Consider the following 17,029-nt stretch of genomic DNA (forward strand, 5'->3'; position numbering starts at 1 on the left):
CGCAAACATCACAGGCAACTGTTTGCATTTCCCCCAATTTTTAAGTCGTAGAAAAGTTTTTTTTTTGAAAGATTGCATTTTAATTGAGTGTTTTTAGTTGAATTTAGAAACTTTAGAGGTAAATTTTACCCATTGATGACCAGGAGATTAATACCTTATCCCCTTCAGTTACCCCAGAAATGACTACCTGTAATGTACAATAGTGGTCTCTTAAAGGGTTTCTGTTTAGGTGGGGATGATTTTTTTCATTATTGTACTTTATTATTATTATTATTATTTTTTTATTGAACTTTAGATGAAGGTTTACAGAACAAACCAGCTTCTCATTAAACGGTTAGTATACAATAACATATGTTTTTTTTTTTATACATATGTTATTATGACATTGGTTAACAACCCCATGACATGCCAACACTTTCCCTTCTCAACTGTGGGTTCCCTATTACCAGCTTTCCTGTCCTAGGTGGGGATGATTTTTACAAACTGTTTGCTGTTTCATATTTTCCCATTTCTCTACTAATACTTATATTTTCCTCTCTAAATGGATGAGATAATTTCTTATGCTAGCACACTCAAGACTTGATCTTTAAACAAGAAAGGAAACATACAGTGGCCTAAGGAAGATAGGGTTGAACCAGTAGTCAGGGAAAGAGCCTTACCTTTATTTCTGAATTAGGATCAGACCCCAGGGACCTCACTTGAGATCTCTGGCTCTCTAACAGTAAACAAGACCTGGGGGCAATGGTGAGGTGTATTGGTGGTGAAACGTCTGTGTATTTTAGATTGTCAGATTTGGCACAAGTATCACTATTATGTCAGAATAAGGAATTACCAATTACTTGATTGGGTTTTAGAAAGGCGTGTGAGTTAGTTTCTCTGAATTACTGAAAGCACTCCTTTCTCTTTCATCGAGCAATAGCTGATTCTATGCAGTGCTGTGGTCTGGCCAGAGATTGATCTTTTACCCATTGGGGTCTTCTTAAAACTCAGTTTAATAGTAATAATTTAGGAAAATATAGCTGGCATGATGGTAACATTCCATGTTTAAAAACCACAAAGGAGCTTTCTTCTCATTGAAAAAATAATTTTGTTTTGGTGGTGAGAGGTTGTTCCTGGGAATATTTTTCTGGTTTGGTTAGCATGGTCTACTTTGTTGAACACACCTTTATCCTATCAAAATGCTATTCTGTGTGTGCTCAAGCAAAAATGTCTGGAGTGCCTGTTCAGGAACATGATGCTATTTGAAGAGCTCAGGACGAGAGCATTGACAAGTTTTAAGTTTAATACTGCCAAGACTCAGCCTCATTTTCATGTCTGAACTCACAATATTACAGTTAGCTTTTCAGGGTTTAGACTTATTCTTAGTGGAAGTTTTTTTTTTTTTTTTTTAAAGAAAAGCATAAACCAGATCTCAGAGAAAAGGAATTTCTGTTTATGGAATCTAAGGCTTTGTGTTCCCAATAATAACACATTCACATTTTCTTCTACCTAAGCTTCATGTGGTTTGGGTGACTTGACATATATCTGATAATTTCTTTGCTCAGAAATGATTTATGTTTTAATTCTTAAGGTTAAAATAGTTTTTTACTTTAATGGAAGTCTTTGAAATACAACAACACAGCATCACAAACTGACATGGGTTTCTTTTAGGAAGAAAAGGCATTTACATCAATATTTAGGTCAGTAAAAGATTTTATCAACAAGAATTTTCTTGGAAATATATTTTTAACCAGGTAGTGATATTATACTGAAAATGCTCATTGCTTTAAAAATTAAGGGAAAGGATATACATAGTTAAGATGAATTTCAGAGTGTATCGAACCCCCAAGCAATCATGTGGAAACCAAGGAGAAGATGTGTACTTGCTCCAGACCTTGGGGAGCATATACAATCCCATCATGAAAGGTACTCACCTTTTTGTATTCTCAGCACCATGGAGAAGAACTTACAGTCAGCGATGACACCGCTTTGTGGGGTGGGGGCTGAGTGCAGCTATGGTTATTCATGGAATTAGTAACTTGTCACTCAAATGGTTATTGTCTTTCCTATCCTTTTATGTGGATCCAGTGTTTCCCCATGGCCCAATTTTTCTTGACTCCTCTCACTCTTGAACTGTGCCCTTTACTTAGGCAAACTTATTTAACATTCATGTTACCCAACCACTTCACCTCTGTCTTTGAGTTTTCTCCCATCTATGACCACCCATCCCCTATAGGCTGGACTCTTACTCCATTTTCTCTAAGCAGCTCCTTAAAAAAAAAAAAATCCTATCTTGTCATGAAATGAAACACAGGAGAGAGAGCACTTTCCACCTGATCCCAAACTGACTAAACAAGCAATTCTCCTTTTATAGCACAAACGTTTGGTTAGTTGCCCATAGGTCATCTATAACACTTCATATCACCTTAGATTGCACGAATATTAGAAGGAAAAGATTTGTGTCAGTAACATCTGAGAAGCAGCCATCAAGCTTCCACTTGAAATCCTCTATGATGAGGAACTCCTTGCCTATGAGCAGCCCCCTCCAGTTTTTAGAGTTACTGCTTACATTGGTCTGGATATACTTCTATGGGAGCTCCACTCATCAATTTTAGCTTTAGTACCTGGTGCACACAGAACAGATCACTAGCTCTGCAAGTATTTGAAAGCAGTCACTGATCTTCTTTAAATCTTCCCTTTTCTAGGTTAAATGGAAATGATATCCAACCTTTTCTCTGTGGCATGGATTTCAGATCCTTCAGTCTCCTGGTCACACCCCTCTGGATATGTTCAAAGACATGAGCCAGGGGCAATAAGATGATATTGAGAACATATTGCTACTTCCTGTTTTAGCCAGATTATGCTTAACTCACCTCGAGCATACATGCAACTACCTAAGTGTGTATTCTGTGTTATAAATGGGACGTTGAAAGGGTGTATGTCCTCCTTCCTCACCTCCCCTTTGAAACACAGCTACTGAGATATGCAAAAGGCTTCTCAGCTATTAATATTCTGTTGATCAAGAGAAAGAAGGATGTTTTGTTTTCTAGAATACATGATACAAAGCTGCGTTTCAGGTTGCAGCTATTATCCAGGGAGAATATTATGATTAATTTTAACCCTATAGATCCTTAGATAAAGGCAAGCAGCTCCTTAAGAGATTTTTAATTTCTCATCATGTTTCACTGCATGCAGTGATCCTGTCTGGTCAAAAAGCTTTGCTAAATGAAGGCAGTTTAGCAGGGAGGAGCAATGGAAGACGGTGTGTCTGTGGCTGCATACTGGTGTGGTGACTCTAGGCGTATGGACAACTCCAGGATGGGGACTGTGTTCATAATGGAAATGTGTCAAGACAGGCTTTCTGTCAACTCTGTTGATGATCATGATAATCTTCTTGCCCTTGCCTAGACTTCTTTCCCTTCCTACCTGGGATTGGCTTGATTCTGGAATGGAGCTACACGATGACAAAGGCCTCTACTTAGAAGAAGCAATCAAGAGCTACCAAAGCAAAAGTTAACTGTGGGACCACACGAATTATTTACTGACTTTTGGGTTTGAGGAGGAAAAGGAATAGGTAGGTAGTATACTCCTGTTTGGCTCACTATATAGTTCTTTTATTTGTTCATTTAGCTAACACTTATGGAAAGGCTGCCATGTGCTATACATTGCAATAGAATTGAGCAATTGGAAAACATGAAGTTGGCAGGAGAGCTGACCGTGAGAAAAATAATAATTCAGAGAAAATCTGTGTCTTGTATCATTGACTGGTTTTTACTTCTGTGGGTGGAATCGCTCCACTTATTCCAATACGTATAGAGTACTAAAGATTCCTGGGAATATTGTAAAATATTTTGAAAATGTAAACTACAGCCTTTAAATTGTCATTTTTGGATTCAAAGAGGAAAAGCAAGCTGACAGTTGCTCCTTATGACAGGGTACACTAATCCAGCTGCCTTTGTGTCCGGGTAAATGTTTTGGTTGTCTCCCTGTCTGGTAATGAATAGCTTCGTAAGTTCCTGCATAAGTTAAGCAGTTGTACGTGGTCCAACAGGATGGTTGCAATTCAGAGCACAATAAAGCAAGATATGTCACTAAGAATTGCACAAGTAGTGTTGCAGATGAGTTTCAGTCCAATTTTAAACCAGCTGTGAAATAATTTGCTTTTGTTGGGAAGATTTAAAAAGAGGTGAAGAAATGAATGAAAAAGGAGGCTGAGTTTCCTTAAATGATCTAATAAGTAGCCAAACTCACAATTATGTACAATTGGTACATAATTTTCAACAAAAGGTGGTATTTTAAGCCTTCTTAAGTGTGGCATTAATTGCAGCTGAGAGTGAGAAACAAACCTGTTTTGAAAACCTCCTTTTAAAATAAGCACCAAAACAGCCTCCTGCCACCCGTGGGAGAGCTGCTACTTCATCATCAAGTCTTCCACTCTGGCTTAGAATACCATGATATTATCTCTGTGGAGCTACCACTGGAAGAACTGAAAATCCCTCTATTTCAAATAGATAGAGGATTCCAGAGTACTAAGCTGCTCCCCAGAGCATGAACTGCAAACTGTAGGCCCCAGAACTAAAAACAGGGTTCTGGATCCAGTTCAGTCCTATGGAAACACTAAGAAAATTCCATGGGATACCATGCATCTTATCAAAACTAAAAGGAACAAAGCATCTCTTTTCTCTGGCTTTGTGAAAGTTGCCTAAATTTGGTCAGGTTTGATTTATATACTTTGAGGATTTTTGTCCTGGAAATATATATTCTTCTAAATAAATAATTTTTGGGGGTAGACCCTAACACTCTGGGCCAGGAAAAGCAAAGCAGAAGGTGGCATAGAAAATATTTTCTTCAGTGGACTATATACTGTCTTTTATCAACTATTTCTTACTAATGTTGAATTTTCAGTGTCACTGGCAGAGCTTTAAGACCCATTAAGGCCCTTGGAGGAGGCAGGTAGCTAGAACTGCCTTAAACTAGCTTTCAGCAGTAATTTTGCAACTTCTCTAGGGTTCTCAGTGTGCCAGAGCTCAAGTGTACAGTACTTTTGCACTAGGCTCACTAGAAAATATCTGCAAAGAGATTTTGGGCAGTAAAGGATACATCTAGGGATAGTTGGCATTTACAAAAATGAAAGCATAAGTTTATATTCTGCCTGTACCACTAAAATATTCTCTGGGTGATTGATTTCCTTGGATGAGTAGAAGAAGGAGCTATCTCACTGGAAGAGCAGAGTGATGTTGTAAGTCTGATAGGGGAAAAAGACATTTTAATCTTTATGAATAACATCTTCCATGACACCATTTTAGAAAGCAATTGCTAAGATGTAATTTCAAGAATCCCAATCAATTTATTGCCATTAGATGAAACAACCCTGAGAAGTGCTGGGGAGATGGCTACTGTGGACATTCAGCTAAGGGATGCTTAAGAGCAGTATTTCCTTCAATGGCTTGGGCACATATTTTCTGCGAGTGCTGGGGTTTACAGTCTTATCTCAAGTCTGATACTCTGATTATCTTCTCCCCACTTCTCCTCATGGTTGAGATCTAGAGGGCTGGAGAGCTTCTGTGAAGAAATAGTTCTGTGGTTTCAACCTGAGCAGGGCTCCAAGTCCCAGACCTTATTTGGTAGGAAAAAAAAAAAATTTTTTTTTTTCAAGGTCATCAAAGCTGTGGTGCTGACATTGCTTTTGCTTTCTAGGCAGCAATCCATCGCCGCCAGCCAAATGTACTCCATTGGTACCAGTTGAGCAGGTGGGCCTCTTTAGGTGAGCTAGCCAGCCAAGGGCGGGTTGGGTGGGGATGGGGAGCTAGAGAAAATGCAGAGACTTGAAAACAGGCACAGGACCTGAGGAGGAGCTTGGGGGAAAGGATAATATGCTGGAAATGGCAGCTACTTCTGCATCTCCTTCTTAAAGCAGAAATGTTACTTTTCAAAACAAAACTCTAACATGACTCTTTTTTTCTGGCTGGGTGGTACAGTCATTAAGAGCTAGGGCTGCTAACCAAAAGGTTGGCAGTTCAAATCCACCAGCAGCTCCTTGGAAACTCTATGAGACCGTTCTACTCTATCCTATAGGGTCTCTATGAGTCAGATTTGACTCAAAAGCAACAGGTTTGGTTTTTTGGTTTTTTATATGAGGCAACTACATGATGCTGCTTCAGTTTGATAAGATGCTTTCATAGAAGCCTAGTGGACAGGCTTCCTCTCTTTCTTTCCCTTTGGCTGAGTGTGAGCAGCACTGTTCTAATGTCAGCACCAGAGTGCACTGTGTTGGGCAGTGAAGAATGAAAGGCTTAGGTCTGACATGTTACTTCATCTCTCAGAAATTCATTTTTTCCTTCTTTAAAGTGGGATGATGATAGTACTACCTTCCTGACAGGATGTGGTAGGCAGAATAATAACACCCCCCCCCCACCAAAAGATATCCACGTTTGAATCCCTGTAATCTATGAATATGTTACCTTATATGACAAAAGGGCCTTTGCAGATGTGATTAAGGATTTTGAGATGATAAGATTACCTTGGATTATAACATTGGGTGGGCCCAATGTAATCACATGAATCTTTATGAAGGCAGGCAGGAGGCTTAGAGTCAGAGAGAGATTAGAAGATGCTACACTGCTGGCTTTGAAGATGGAGGAAGCGGCTATAAGCCAAGGGATGCAGGCGGCTTCTAGAAGCTGGAAAAAGTAAGAGAACAAATTCTCTCCTAGAGCCGCCAGAAGGAGCCTGGAGCTGCCAACACCTTAATTTGAGCCCAGTGAAGTCCATTTTGGACTTCTGACCCCAGAACTGTAAGATAATAAATTTATATTGTTTTAAGCCACTAAGATTGTGGTAATTCGTTATAGCAGCAGTGGGAAACTAATACATAGGGTCAATCTGTAATATAGCAGCAACAGAACGGGGAAGGGATTTAGACATTAGCAATGGGTATGAGGTCTAAGTCTATATAGTTATCAGGATGAACAGAAAAATAAATCTCTGTTTTTTCCTCAGGACTGTATAGTGAAACTTGGAATGGATAGTTTTGATACAATTCCTCAGCTGGATTTCAGTTTCCTAAAAATATTTTCTGACTCTCATGTTGCTGTCATTTTTCATAAAATGTTTTGATGGACAATGAAGAAAGTACTTAGAAGCATGACACAAAAATGAGTGGGGCTCATTGTAATAGCTTTTTGGCTTATTTCATATCATGATTCCATAAAGCTTTCGGAGATATACCTAATACCCTATAACCCAGGGTTACAGAGAACATACTGACTTTTAAGTGTTTTAGATCAAAATCTTTCTAAAATGCGCTATATACTTTATGACTTCTTTCATCAGAGCAAATACCACAGAATGCTTTCTTTTGATTTTCTTTGGGGCAGGGGGTCTATTCACAGTTTTTTCCAGTTACCTTCCATACTGTATGCTCCTAAGAGCCTTAACTTGCTTCTATAACAATCCCTCTCTTCTCTTCCTATGTGATGCTTCTAGTCTGTTGGGGTCTTGGCAAATGGATCAGTGAGCTTGGTGGTAGAATTGTGCATAAACTAAGAGAAAGTGTGAGCTGAGTGAGACCAAGGGCTCTGCTGTGAGCAAAGCATAGGAGCTTCAATTCCTCGACTCACTTTTTTTTTTTTTTTGGCTGATCAGTGATCACTATTGCTTCCTTCCTGGTTGTAAGATGGCTATCTAGATTGTAGGGTGGATGACTTAGTTCTAGAGAGGTGAGGTGGTGACATAGTTTTTAAGTGCTCTGAGTAAGGTGCCATGAGGTCCAGGAAGGAGGAGTAAAGCTCACGAGGGGCCGTGCCTTATGCATCTCTGTGACCTGGGCTGAGCACAGTGCCTGACGTAATCAACGTGCTTAATTAATGTTTTTGAATGAAAGAAAAGCTTCCTTTTCATGGCCAGCTCAAGGCGAATGTTTGAAATTTTTGCCTTGTACACAGCTATTCCCTCTCTTTGGGGTTCTTCCTCTTTTCTCTCTGGGAAGTCTTCACTGCTCCTTTAGGTCATGCTGCTTTTTCCTGCCATGTGCTGTGACATACTGTATTTCCTGCTAGCCTCCACTTCCAACATTGTATTGTCATTGTTTATTTAATATTCTCTCTCCCTTTAACTCTGGCTAAGAAGAAAGCAAAAGACTTTGTTACAGTAGAAAGCCAAAACGAACCACCCCACCACCCGCAGTAGAAACAACAAAAACAAAATCTCCCAACCAAACCTTTCCAAAAACTGTAGGAAATAAGACTAATACAGGGTAAGTACAGTTAAAGTAGCAAAACTCTGCCAATTGCATCTTTTTCTCACTGGCTTCTAAAAAACAAAACAAAACAAAAAGAGATAATTCTTTAATTCTATAAGCTTTCTCTTGTTACAGATCAAGTATTTCTGAATAAGCTCGTCATTCTATTTTCTTGTTTTCTGAGTATTATCTCACTGCTTGAATGAATTAGAATGAGGGAAAAACAAATAGAACAAACCAAAGTTATGGAGAAAGTATGTGTGTGAACTTTATTTCATTATGAGAAAATCACTTCTGTGCAGTAACAGAGATATCTACATGATGTTAAGTTTTTTTTTTTTTTTCTATTCAGATACATACCTTATATTTGTACACAATTTATAAAATTCATGGAGGAAATTAATTTCTACAGTACAGTTTCTTTGTTGGAAGAGGACTTGTTCCGTTAGTTTCATTTAGAAAATGACACCCAGTTCTGTGACTGTGGTACCAAGGATCGCAGTTCCAATCCTGTAATTTATTAAATTAGACACCATAATCTTATGGACGTTAAAAGGAACTGAGAAACTACATCCTCCTGCAGGATGAAAAGAGAGACGTAAGTGTTCAGGCTGCTATGCTAAGAACCGGTATTAGCAGAATAGTATGATTTCTATGATGGACTATGAATAGAAATAGTTTTCCTATAGGCCTGGTGACACATATTAGCAACATTGCTGCAAAGTATCTCCCTGCTCTCATGGCATGCACTTAACTCGTCAATCAAACTGCTTTGTGCACACATGGGGAATGAAGCTGTCACCGTCGAGTGCCTTCTGTGTTGCATCTAGAAAAACTCATAGAGGGCTTTAGCATGTATTTCAGGGAAGGAGGCATCTGCTCTCAAACTGGTAGGTCATCCCAGAGAGATGATGATACGATGATAATTCTAGCAAAGGCTCTAGCTATGTGTTACTGTAACCCAAATGGGAATAGGCTGTTTAGTTATTCCCTACTACAAATCCATCTTTTTAATAGCATCACACATAGATTTATACCTGCTCCCCAAAGCACCATTTTCACAGCCAGGGGGCTGTCCACCTCGCTGTGGGATTCTACATTGTGCTTGTTTTAACCATGTGAACAATTTTAGGGGTGATTGGCACATGCTGAGATGTGTGGTGAGTACGAAAAAAATACCACCACAGTTCTTTTAGCCAACATTTTGAACTTGAACAAAATCAGCATAATCGTCCTGTGGAAGAAAGTTATGGAGAATGCCAGTGGGGAAGGGGTGACGTTCATGATTAAAATGACACCCAGAATGTCTGAAAATGCTTTGGCACCGGCCACAAATAGCTCTTCACAAGTTTAATTTCATGTGTTGCTCTTAAAATAAAAATATTAAAAGCCTTAGAGATTATGCCTGGCCATCAAATTCAAGCCCCTCTTCTGAGGTGGATCACTTGTCTTTGATGACCAAAATATTTACAGTATAGCCAAGTGAAAGTTCACTAGAGATTAGCCTTGTATGCTGGCCCTAGGCAGCCTAACAAAGCCTAGGGGGACTGGCAAAGATGAAAATGGTGAGGTAATGCAGAGTTGCTGGTCTCTTCCTGTTTGGTGCCCACAGGAAGTCTCAGTCCTGGTGCCGACGGCGTGGGCTTTGGGCATGAAATGGAAGCAGTTCACGCTGGTTAAGTGAGGAGTGGCCAACAGGCCCTCTCTGAACAGCTCTAGCACCCCATGCCCATTTGAAACACATTCAGTCATACAAATCCATAGTTGGAACGAACCTAGGTCCCACCCTCAGGAGCAAACCAGCACTACAAAGCAATTTAGAATCATCTGGGCAAAACTGGCCAATGATGTAAATCGATGGAGAATGAGAGCCTGCTCTAGCGCCTAGATACATTCATCTGACACACCGAGGGCAGATTCAGGGCTTCATTTTCAGTTTCTTCCACTGCAGATTATTTAGAGTGTTATTAAAGGAAGCAGACGGCCCAAGTCATGTGAACTGCCGATGTGGAATCTTTGGTTTGATCACATCCACATCCCATGGGCTTTCTAAAGGCAGAAGAGGAACAGCGGCTCTGTGCCAGAGTGCAGAGCAAGTCATGGACCACGGCAGTAATGTGGGAGTGGTGGAGTTACCTCCAGGCTTGCCAGCCATTTTAGATGCCACGCAGTTCTCGCTCTGAGGGGTACTGCTGAAGGACCTTACCCTCGGACGTTTGGAGGACCAGCGTCTTGCTGTACGGGCTGACTCCTGTTTTGTTGAAGGCCTTGACCCGAGCGTTGTATGTGCTGTTGAAGTGAAGACCATCCACAGTGCACATTGTCTCCTTTCCAACATATACTTCCTGAGAGTCAACAAAAAGAGGCCACCATTGAAGTGAACTCTTGTGAGGGGCAAGGGAGGCAGCAATGCCGAATTTTTCGGAGAAAAAGCTTTAGCAAAAGCCTGATCTAGATTTGAATCCTGTGAGATATTGGTCCATTTGATTTACCTCTTTTAGCCTCCATTTCCTTATTTGTAAAATGGGGACAATAATACCCACCTCATAAGATTGTTGTGAGGATTTCATAAGGTCATATAGCAAGTTGATTAGCATAGTGCCTTGTATTTAGCAGAAACCAAAAACCAAACCAAACTCACTGCCGTCGAGTCGATTCCAACTCATAGTGACCCTACAGGACTGAGTAGAACTGCCCCACAGAGTTTCCAAGGAGCGCCTGGTGGATTCAAACTGCCGACCTTTTGGTTAGCAGCCGTAGCACTTAACCACTACGCCACCAGGGCCAGCAGGTAGGGCTTAAAAAATTAAAATTGGGTGCTTATAGGTAGGATTTTGCTTATTATTAACTTGGCATTAATACAGTATATTACACCTATTGAGCTCTTTATCAGTATGGCTTGTAAAAATGATGCCTGAAAATGTGAAGATGGGCTCTATGCTGTTTATAACTCCACTGATACCTTCAGGAACTGTCACAAATACTATACTCTAAAGCCATAGGAGTATAGGTAGGTTTTCATCACAGTACAGAGGGAAGGGAGGGAAAGTGACATTTCAAAGGCTCAAAATAAATCTTAGCATAATGCATCTTTAGCATAGGCTAGGCATTTGCCTTCCTCCTCAGCTGTGCACTTTGCAAAATTATGCTGGTGTAATAAGTAAAAATAATTTGCATTCAAAACACAGCCTTAAAGTGACAACTCTTTGGCGGGATGATAAGAAGATTGGGGTCTGGGATCGCCTAGATTCATTAATACTGCAGCAGTAAGAAAAATCTGAATATTTCTTCCATCTCATTCAGTGCTTCTAACACTTTAACGTGTATAGGAATCACTTGAGTATCTTGTTACAATGCAGTTTCTAATCCAGTAGGTTTCTGGGGTGAGGTCTGAGATTTTGCATTTTTAACAAGTTCCCAGGTGAAGCTGATACTGCTGAGTGAGGATCACACCTCAAGTAGCAAGGCAAAGAACAGCCTGGAGACACTGTGGTGTAAGTAGCCTCTTGGATGGAAATTTGTGGAGTGGTCATACCTTCTCACGGTGGCCTGTGGGATAAGGAACACATTTGGAGAGAGCCATGCATTGACCAGGAGGGATCAATGGGATTCAAGGACTTCTTTAATGTTATTGGGGCTCAATGAGAAGAGAGGAGCCAGAAGATGCTAAGATTCTGAGCCTAATATTTTGGAGAAACAGCAGTTGGGGTGTAGGAGAGACAGGGCTAAATTTTGGAAGAAAACTATGAGTTTTAAAGCATGCTAAGTTTAGGGCACTTCCAGGGTGTACAAATGGAAATTTCTAGCCAACAGGTGGACATCTGGGCCTGCCTCTCAGGAGAGAAGAGTATGGGTGAGAGAGATGGACTGAGAGTCACCAGCATCTAGGTATACGTGGAAGCACAAAGAACATGAGACCTTTGAACAGCAAGAGAGGAGCACCATGCACAGGTGGATGCCTGGAAGGCTGCCTATAGGTACTCACGGGGGCAAAACCCAAACCCAAACCCAATGCAGTAGAGTCAATTCTGACTCATAGCAATCCTATAGGACACAGCAGAACTGCTCCATAGAGTTTCCAAGGAGCGCCTGGTGGATTCAAACTGCAGACCTCTTGGTTAGCAGCTGTAGCACTTAACCACTACATCACTAGGGTTTCCTCACAGGGGCAAGTAGAGGCAAAATAAAATTATTTATCGAGAGAATTGGGAAAGCCAGGAGAATTCGTTTCACAGAAGAAAAAAAAAAATAAAGGAAAAAGAAAAGCTCTAAAAACAAAACAAGAACTGAAAAGACTGCCAAGTGAAGGGTGAGAAGCTGATGAATAGAAAGATTTTTTTATGTGCACATGCATGGCGCACATAACACAGTACAAAAGAAGTGGATCCTGAGAGCCTTATTTTGGAAAGGTAGAAACTTGATTTTGTCATGCCAGTAACTCAACACATATGTATGTAAGCTTACCTATCAAAAAAGAGAACTGAGAGGAGAATCCTACAGGACATGGTCCCTGCTCTCAATTATTTAAACCTAGACAAAACACACTCAGGAAAAGGAGGCCTTGATAGACTTTGTTCTTGAAAGCCAGAGGGCCAAGTTTGGCCATTGATAGCCAGAAGAAAGCCCCCTCCTCAGGAGTCTCCCTTTGGACAGAGGTCCCATCTTCATCAGTGCAGACACTGGCCTCGGTACTAAGAAGGGCTGCCTCCTTGGGAGTTCCCTGCTACGGGAGTTCCCAGTAACAGAATAAGGAGGCTGGGGAACAGATGAGAGTAAGTCTGTGTGTGTATGAGAAAGAAGCAGGCATGCAGAGACAGGTATTTATACAGATAACTGACTTGTAGGTACCATAGCCACATCTTACCAAAAGGTCAGACAATAAGCTTCCCAATGGTTAGGGCTCCCTTGCCTTGGAGAAACAGTAATTTGTTGGCATGAGCTCTCTCTGGTCAAAGGCGCAGTAAGAACTATAGAACTGGGAAACCTTTGCTAGAGAAGCCTCTTAGATTAGGGAAAGGATAATGGGAGATCATGTTAATGAAGAGGGATGCCAAACAAAGACATTAGGAAGCTGTTGAACACAGGGACAAATCTTAGACAATGATAAATTATATTATTAATAATAAACAATATGGTAATAAAAATAGGCAATACTGCTGGATTGCCATGTGCTAGGCAGCATGCTAAGCATTTTAAATGGGTTATCTAACTGAAACTTAACAACAATGAATGAGGTATGTGTTATTGCTATCATCTCTGTTTTACCAATGTGGACCTGAAGGCTCTGAGCTGAGAAATGTACAATCACACAGCTATCTGGTGGAGGTGTGATATGAATGCAGGCAATCTGACTCCAGAGCTTGCTTGCAGTACTACATGCACCTTCTCTTTAGGACAGTTTCCATTCAGACACTTCTTCATCCATCTTTGATGGCACAGGAGAAAGCGAGGCTCAGCCGAAGGGTATGCAGGCCCTTTCAGAATAGCCCACCTCAAGTAGAATGGGAAAGACAGACTTGAGACTGACCAGTGGGTCCTGTGAGCTAGTCCCTGGTTTTGGTTAACAAGTTTGCTTACCCGGAACTGACCACCACTGCCGTCATCCAACTCCAGAATATATCCTTCAGCGGGCACCGTGGACAGAGGTGGCTGTTTCCAGGACAGGGTGGCGCTGTTGTTGTGGGTACAACACTCTTCCAGCTGTAGGATAGGGGTTGCTGGGACTGGAGAGGAAGCTAAACAGAAATTAGGGTAACCCTGGCTTCTGTTGAGCTGCAAACATCTCAGAATCTTGGAATGATAAACATACAACTGACAGACATGTGTCTAGAAGCACCATGGGGGACCTGAACAGGGTCCTTCCCAGAGTCTCCAAGAATGAGGCTGGTTCCTAAGCTGTGTGTCTATTTCCAAGCTCAAGGTGGCATTTTCCACCTTAATTGTGGCAGGAGGAGGGGGGACAGATACGTTCACAGAACTGCTCTGTAATTATACCCTTGAGCCAATGGAGGCAACTTGTCCCTAAGAGAAATGTTTTACATGGAGACTGAATTTCCAGCCCAGCCTACTAAAACCTATTTAACCCATAATAACTTGGCTGAAACCATGCTAATAATTTTATTGTAAATTTTTTTCTGAGTTCTAAAACAGTTGTAAACTGGGGACTGCTTATTCTGAGAGAGAGCTCTGAAACTACAATATTGTTAGGATTCTATCATTTTTTTTTTTTTTTTTTTACCATTCTATTCAAGGTCTTGTGTACCCAAATAGCTATAGCAGTGCATTTTTGAAAATTTGGTACCAAGTGACACAAACAGTGATCTTTCAGTTTCCAAGCTTGTGAGAATCCTGACATCATTCGCTCAAGGCAGAGCTACCTTGAAAACAGCACTTGCCCAAATCCACTGGCTCTGCACATTAGAAAACTCAACAGTGAATCAGCATGGGAGCAGACTGGACTGTGGTAGAGGAGAGTCGAAGGGTCCTCATGGCCTGGGGAGCACCTGTCATGTCATGGTGTTACTAGTCACAACATCCCCTCTCCCCATTTCATGCTGAGAATCTTCTGTACTATTTAAAACTGCAGATTAGTTGAGTCTTCAGACAAACAGACGTAGAAATGTTTGTTTAAGGAATAACCTCAGTCCCTAATGTATGAACTCAATGTAAAGACTTGGGAACAATGTTTTTACCAACTGCTTAAATGTTTTTTTTTAAGCATCAAAACATTGATTTATTTCTTTAGCTCTTTAATGAAAGGAGAGAGCAGCTTGGACCATATCCAGAGTCTTCTAGATGCACAAATGTTAACCATGGAACACTTGGTATGCTGTATCAAAACTGGACCCTGTGTGTCATGCCTTGAGTTAAATCTGCTCTTTGCCAGTTACCCCAACCAAGAAGATATTTAATTTGACGGCAGTTTGGGAAACAGCTTCTATCGTGGATAACCTAGAAAACAAAAGCAATGACTGTAACATAGAGATGTGAAGGTGAATAAAATGCAGGTCAATTATCCATTATAATAAAACCATGTCTGAGCTACTAAATCAGACATAATTAATTCAGGATTTAGTGACCAGCTAATTGAAATCAATCAGTTTACGGAGAGAAATTATGTTTCAAGTTTCAATGGCACAGTGTTTGGATGGAATCTTATCAGAGAACAATGGCTACTTCAGCCTTCAGGGGTGCTCAGAACCTCTGGATTTCAGAACCTCCCTTGTTCAATAAACAGATTGCAGGATTGAATGCAAAGAGGCTGCAAATTGGATGCAAGGGGCATAACCTAGGGATTGCAATTGGAGGGTTTACTTTGTCATTATTAGTGTTAGGGACTTACTTTTTCATTCAAAACTTGTTTTTGTTATTAAAAAAATAAATTTTTTAACATGCGGCTGCAGAAGTAAAATGTGACAAGTTGAAGCAAACCACTCTTCAAAAGTCTCCTAGAGACACGGAATGACTCTCCCTGGCATAGCTGCTCTTAGCTGTCCTTATTAGTTAGAGCTTACCATAAAACAATTCCCTAGACTTTCTTATTTCATTAACACCCATATCAGGCTTTCATTTTCCCTTTGTTCATGTTTCAGGCAAGTCTACATTTTATCAATTATAAAATCAAAGAATAAGATCACAAGATGGTTTCAAATTGAATCATGCAAATACTTGCAATGCCTTTGATAAGGAACTGAAATTTCCCTTTGTAGACATAGGTATAATTATAGAACTAACTGAACTACATGATGTCATGTGTAATTAAAATATTAGAACTACATTTATAAATCCTCAGAGGATACACTTTAAAAGACTAAAAGGATAGAAAAAAGTCTAACCATTCACTAATATTTAGATCTTAATACCATCCTATATTTAAAAAAAATAAGCAAACAAACAAATAAAAGGAGACAGAGAAAGAAAAAAAGAACAAATAAACCCAGGAAATTTGCATATGTCAAAATCTATTTCTCAATGTGCTGAGAATTATTTTTATTTTTCCTTATTTATCCCCAAATGATGTTGGATATAAAAGGCAAATGTGACAAAATTACAGCCTCATTAGCAAAGACTAAGGCTGGCATTTTTAGAGAAATAGATTTTATGGTGGGTGTTACGTTACCCTATTCCCCTTTATTAGGTATAAAATAAATGGTCTACAAAAATCTAAAGTACTTTCAAATTAATTCCCCTTCTGTGGTTTGGAAATGGATAGTGCCATAGTTTCTGGACTGAACTCTGAGAAACAGTGTTTTATTTCATTGAAACTCCTGTCATTGGGGTTGCCATAGCTATCTTGATCTTAAGACTTTCATGATCATTCCTGGGCATCTTTGTTTTTTCCTTAAGAGCTAGTTCTCTTTGACCTAATCAGAAATCTAGTTCTTGGTATTCTTTCAGCCTATACAGTCAAGCATCGGGCTAAAAAACCTGTTGCCATCTAATTGATTTCAACTCATAGTGACCCTATAGGACTCGGTAGAACTGCTCCACAGGAGTTCCAAGGCTGTAAATCTTTTCAGAAGCACATTGCTATGTTTTTCTCCTGTGGAGCAGGTAGTGGATTCAAACCACCGAACTTTTGGTTAGCAACTGAACACACACAGCCACTGAAGCACCAGGGCTCTTCTCGTAGATATAAGGCGGGAGTTATTCTCATTGATTTCCTTGAAGAAGTTTGGTGAAGCCAGATGTCACATTTAGCCCCTTTGCTCTACCATTGCTGTAGCTCAAAATTTTATTCTGCAACAGTGGCTTCTTATACCAAAGGGTTCAAATGTCTTGGCTTTTTAAGGCTACTCTATTTCAAATTAT

The 17,029-nt window shown here is 40.2% G+C and overlaps 1 protein-coding gene and 1 long non-coding RNA gene across 6 annotated transcripts in view; one reads left to right on the forward strand and one right to left on the reverse strand.

Annotated features, from left to right (window-relative positions):
• Positions 1–17,029, reverse strand: part of TRIM9 (tripartite motif containing 9) — a 112,409-nt gene that overhangs the window by 11,848 nt on the left and 83,532 nt on the right. For all 5 annotated transcript variants that reach the window (XM_049897928.1, XM_049897926.1, XM_049897930.1 and 2 more), the window contains exons 6-7: positions 13,796–13,953; positions 10,425–10,563 (exon numbers count right to left, since the gene is read on the reverse strand). In XM_049897928.1, coding sequence (XP_049753885.1) covers positions 10,425–10,563; positions 13,796–13,953 — 297 coding nt within the window. The remainder of the gene's footprint in view (positions 1–10,424; positions 10,564–13,795; positions 13,954–17,029) is intronic.
• LOC126083870 (uncharacterized) overlaps positions 1–17,029 on the forward strand; it is a 47,384-nt gene that overhangs the window by 8,623 nt on the left and 21,732 nt on the right. Inside the window, exon 2 of the long non-coding RNA XR_007518886.1 lies at positions 3,388–3,553. This is a non-coding gene — a long non-coding RNA (uncharacterized LOC126083870). The remainder of the gene's footprint in view (positions 1–3,387; positions 3,554–17,029) is intronic.

This window comes from Elephas maximus, chromosome 10, assembly GCF_024166365.1.
Source record: "Elephas maximus indicus isolate mEleMax1 chromosome 10, mEleMax1 primary haplotype, whole genome shotgun sequence".
In the NCBI taxonomy this organism is placed as follows: Eukaryota; Metazoa; Chordata; class Mammalia; order Proboscidea; family Elephantidae; genus Elephas; species Elephas maximus.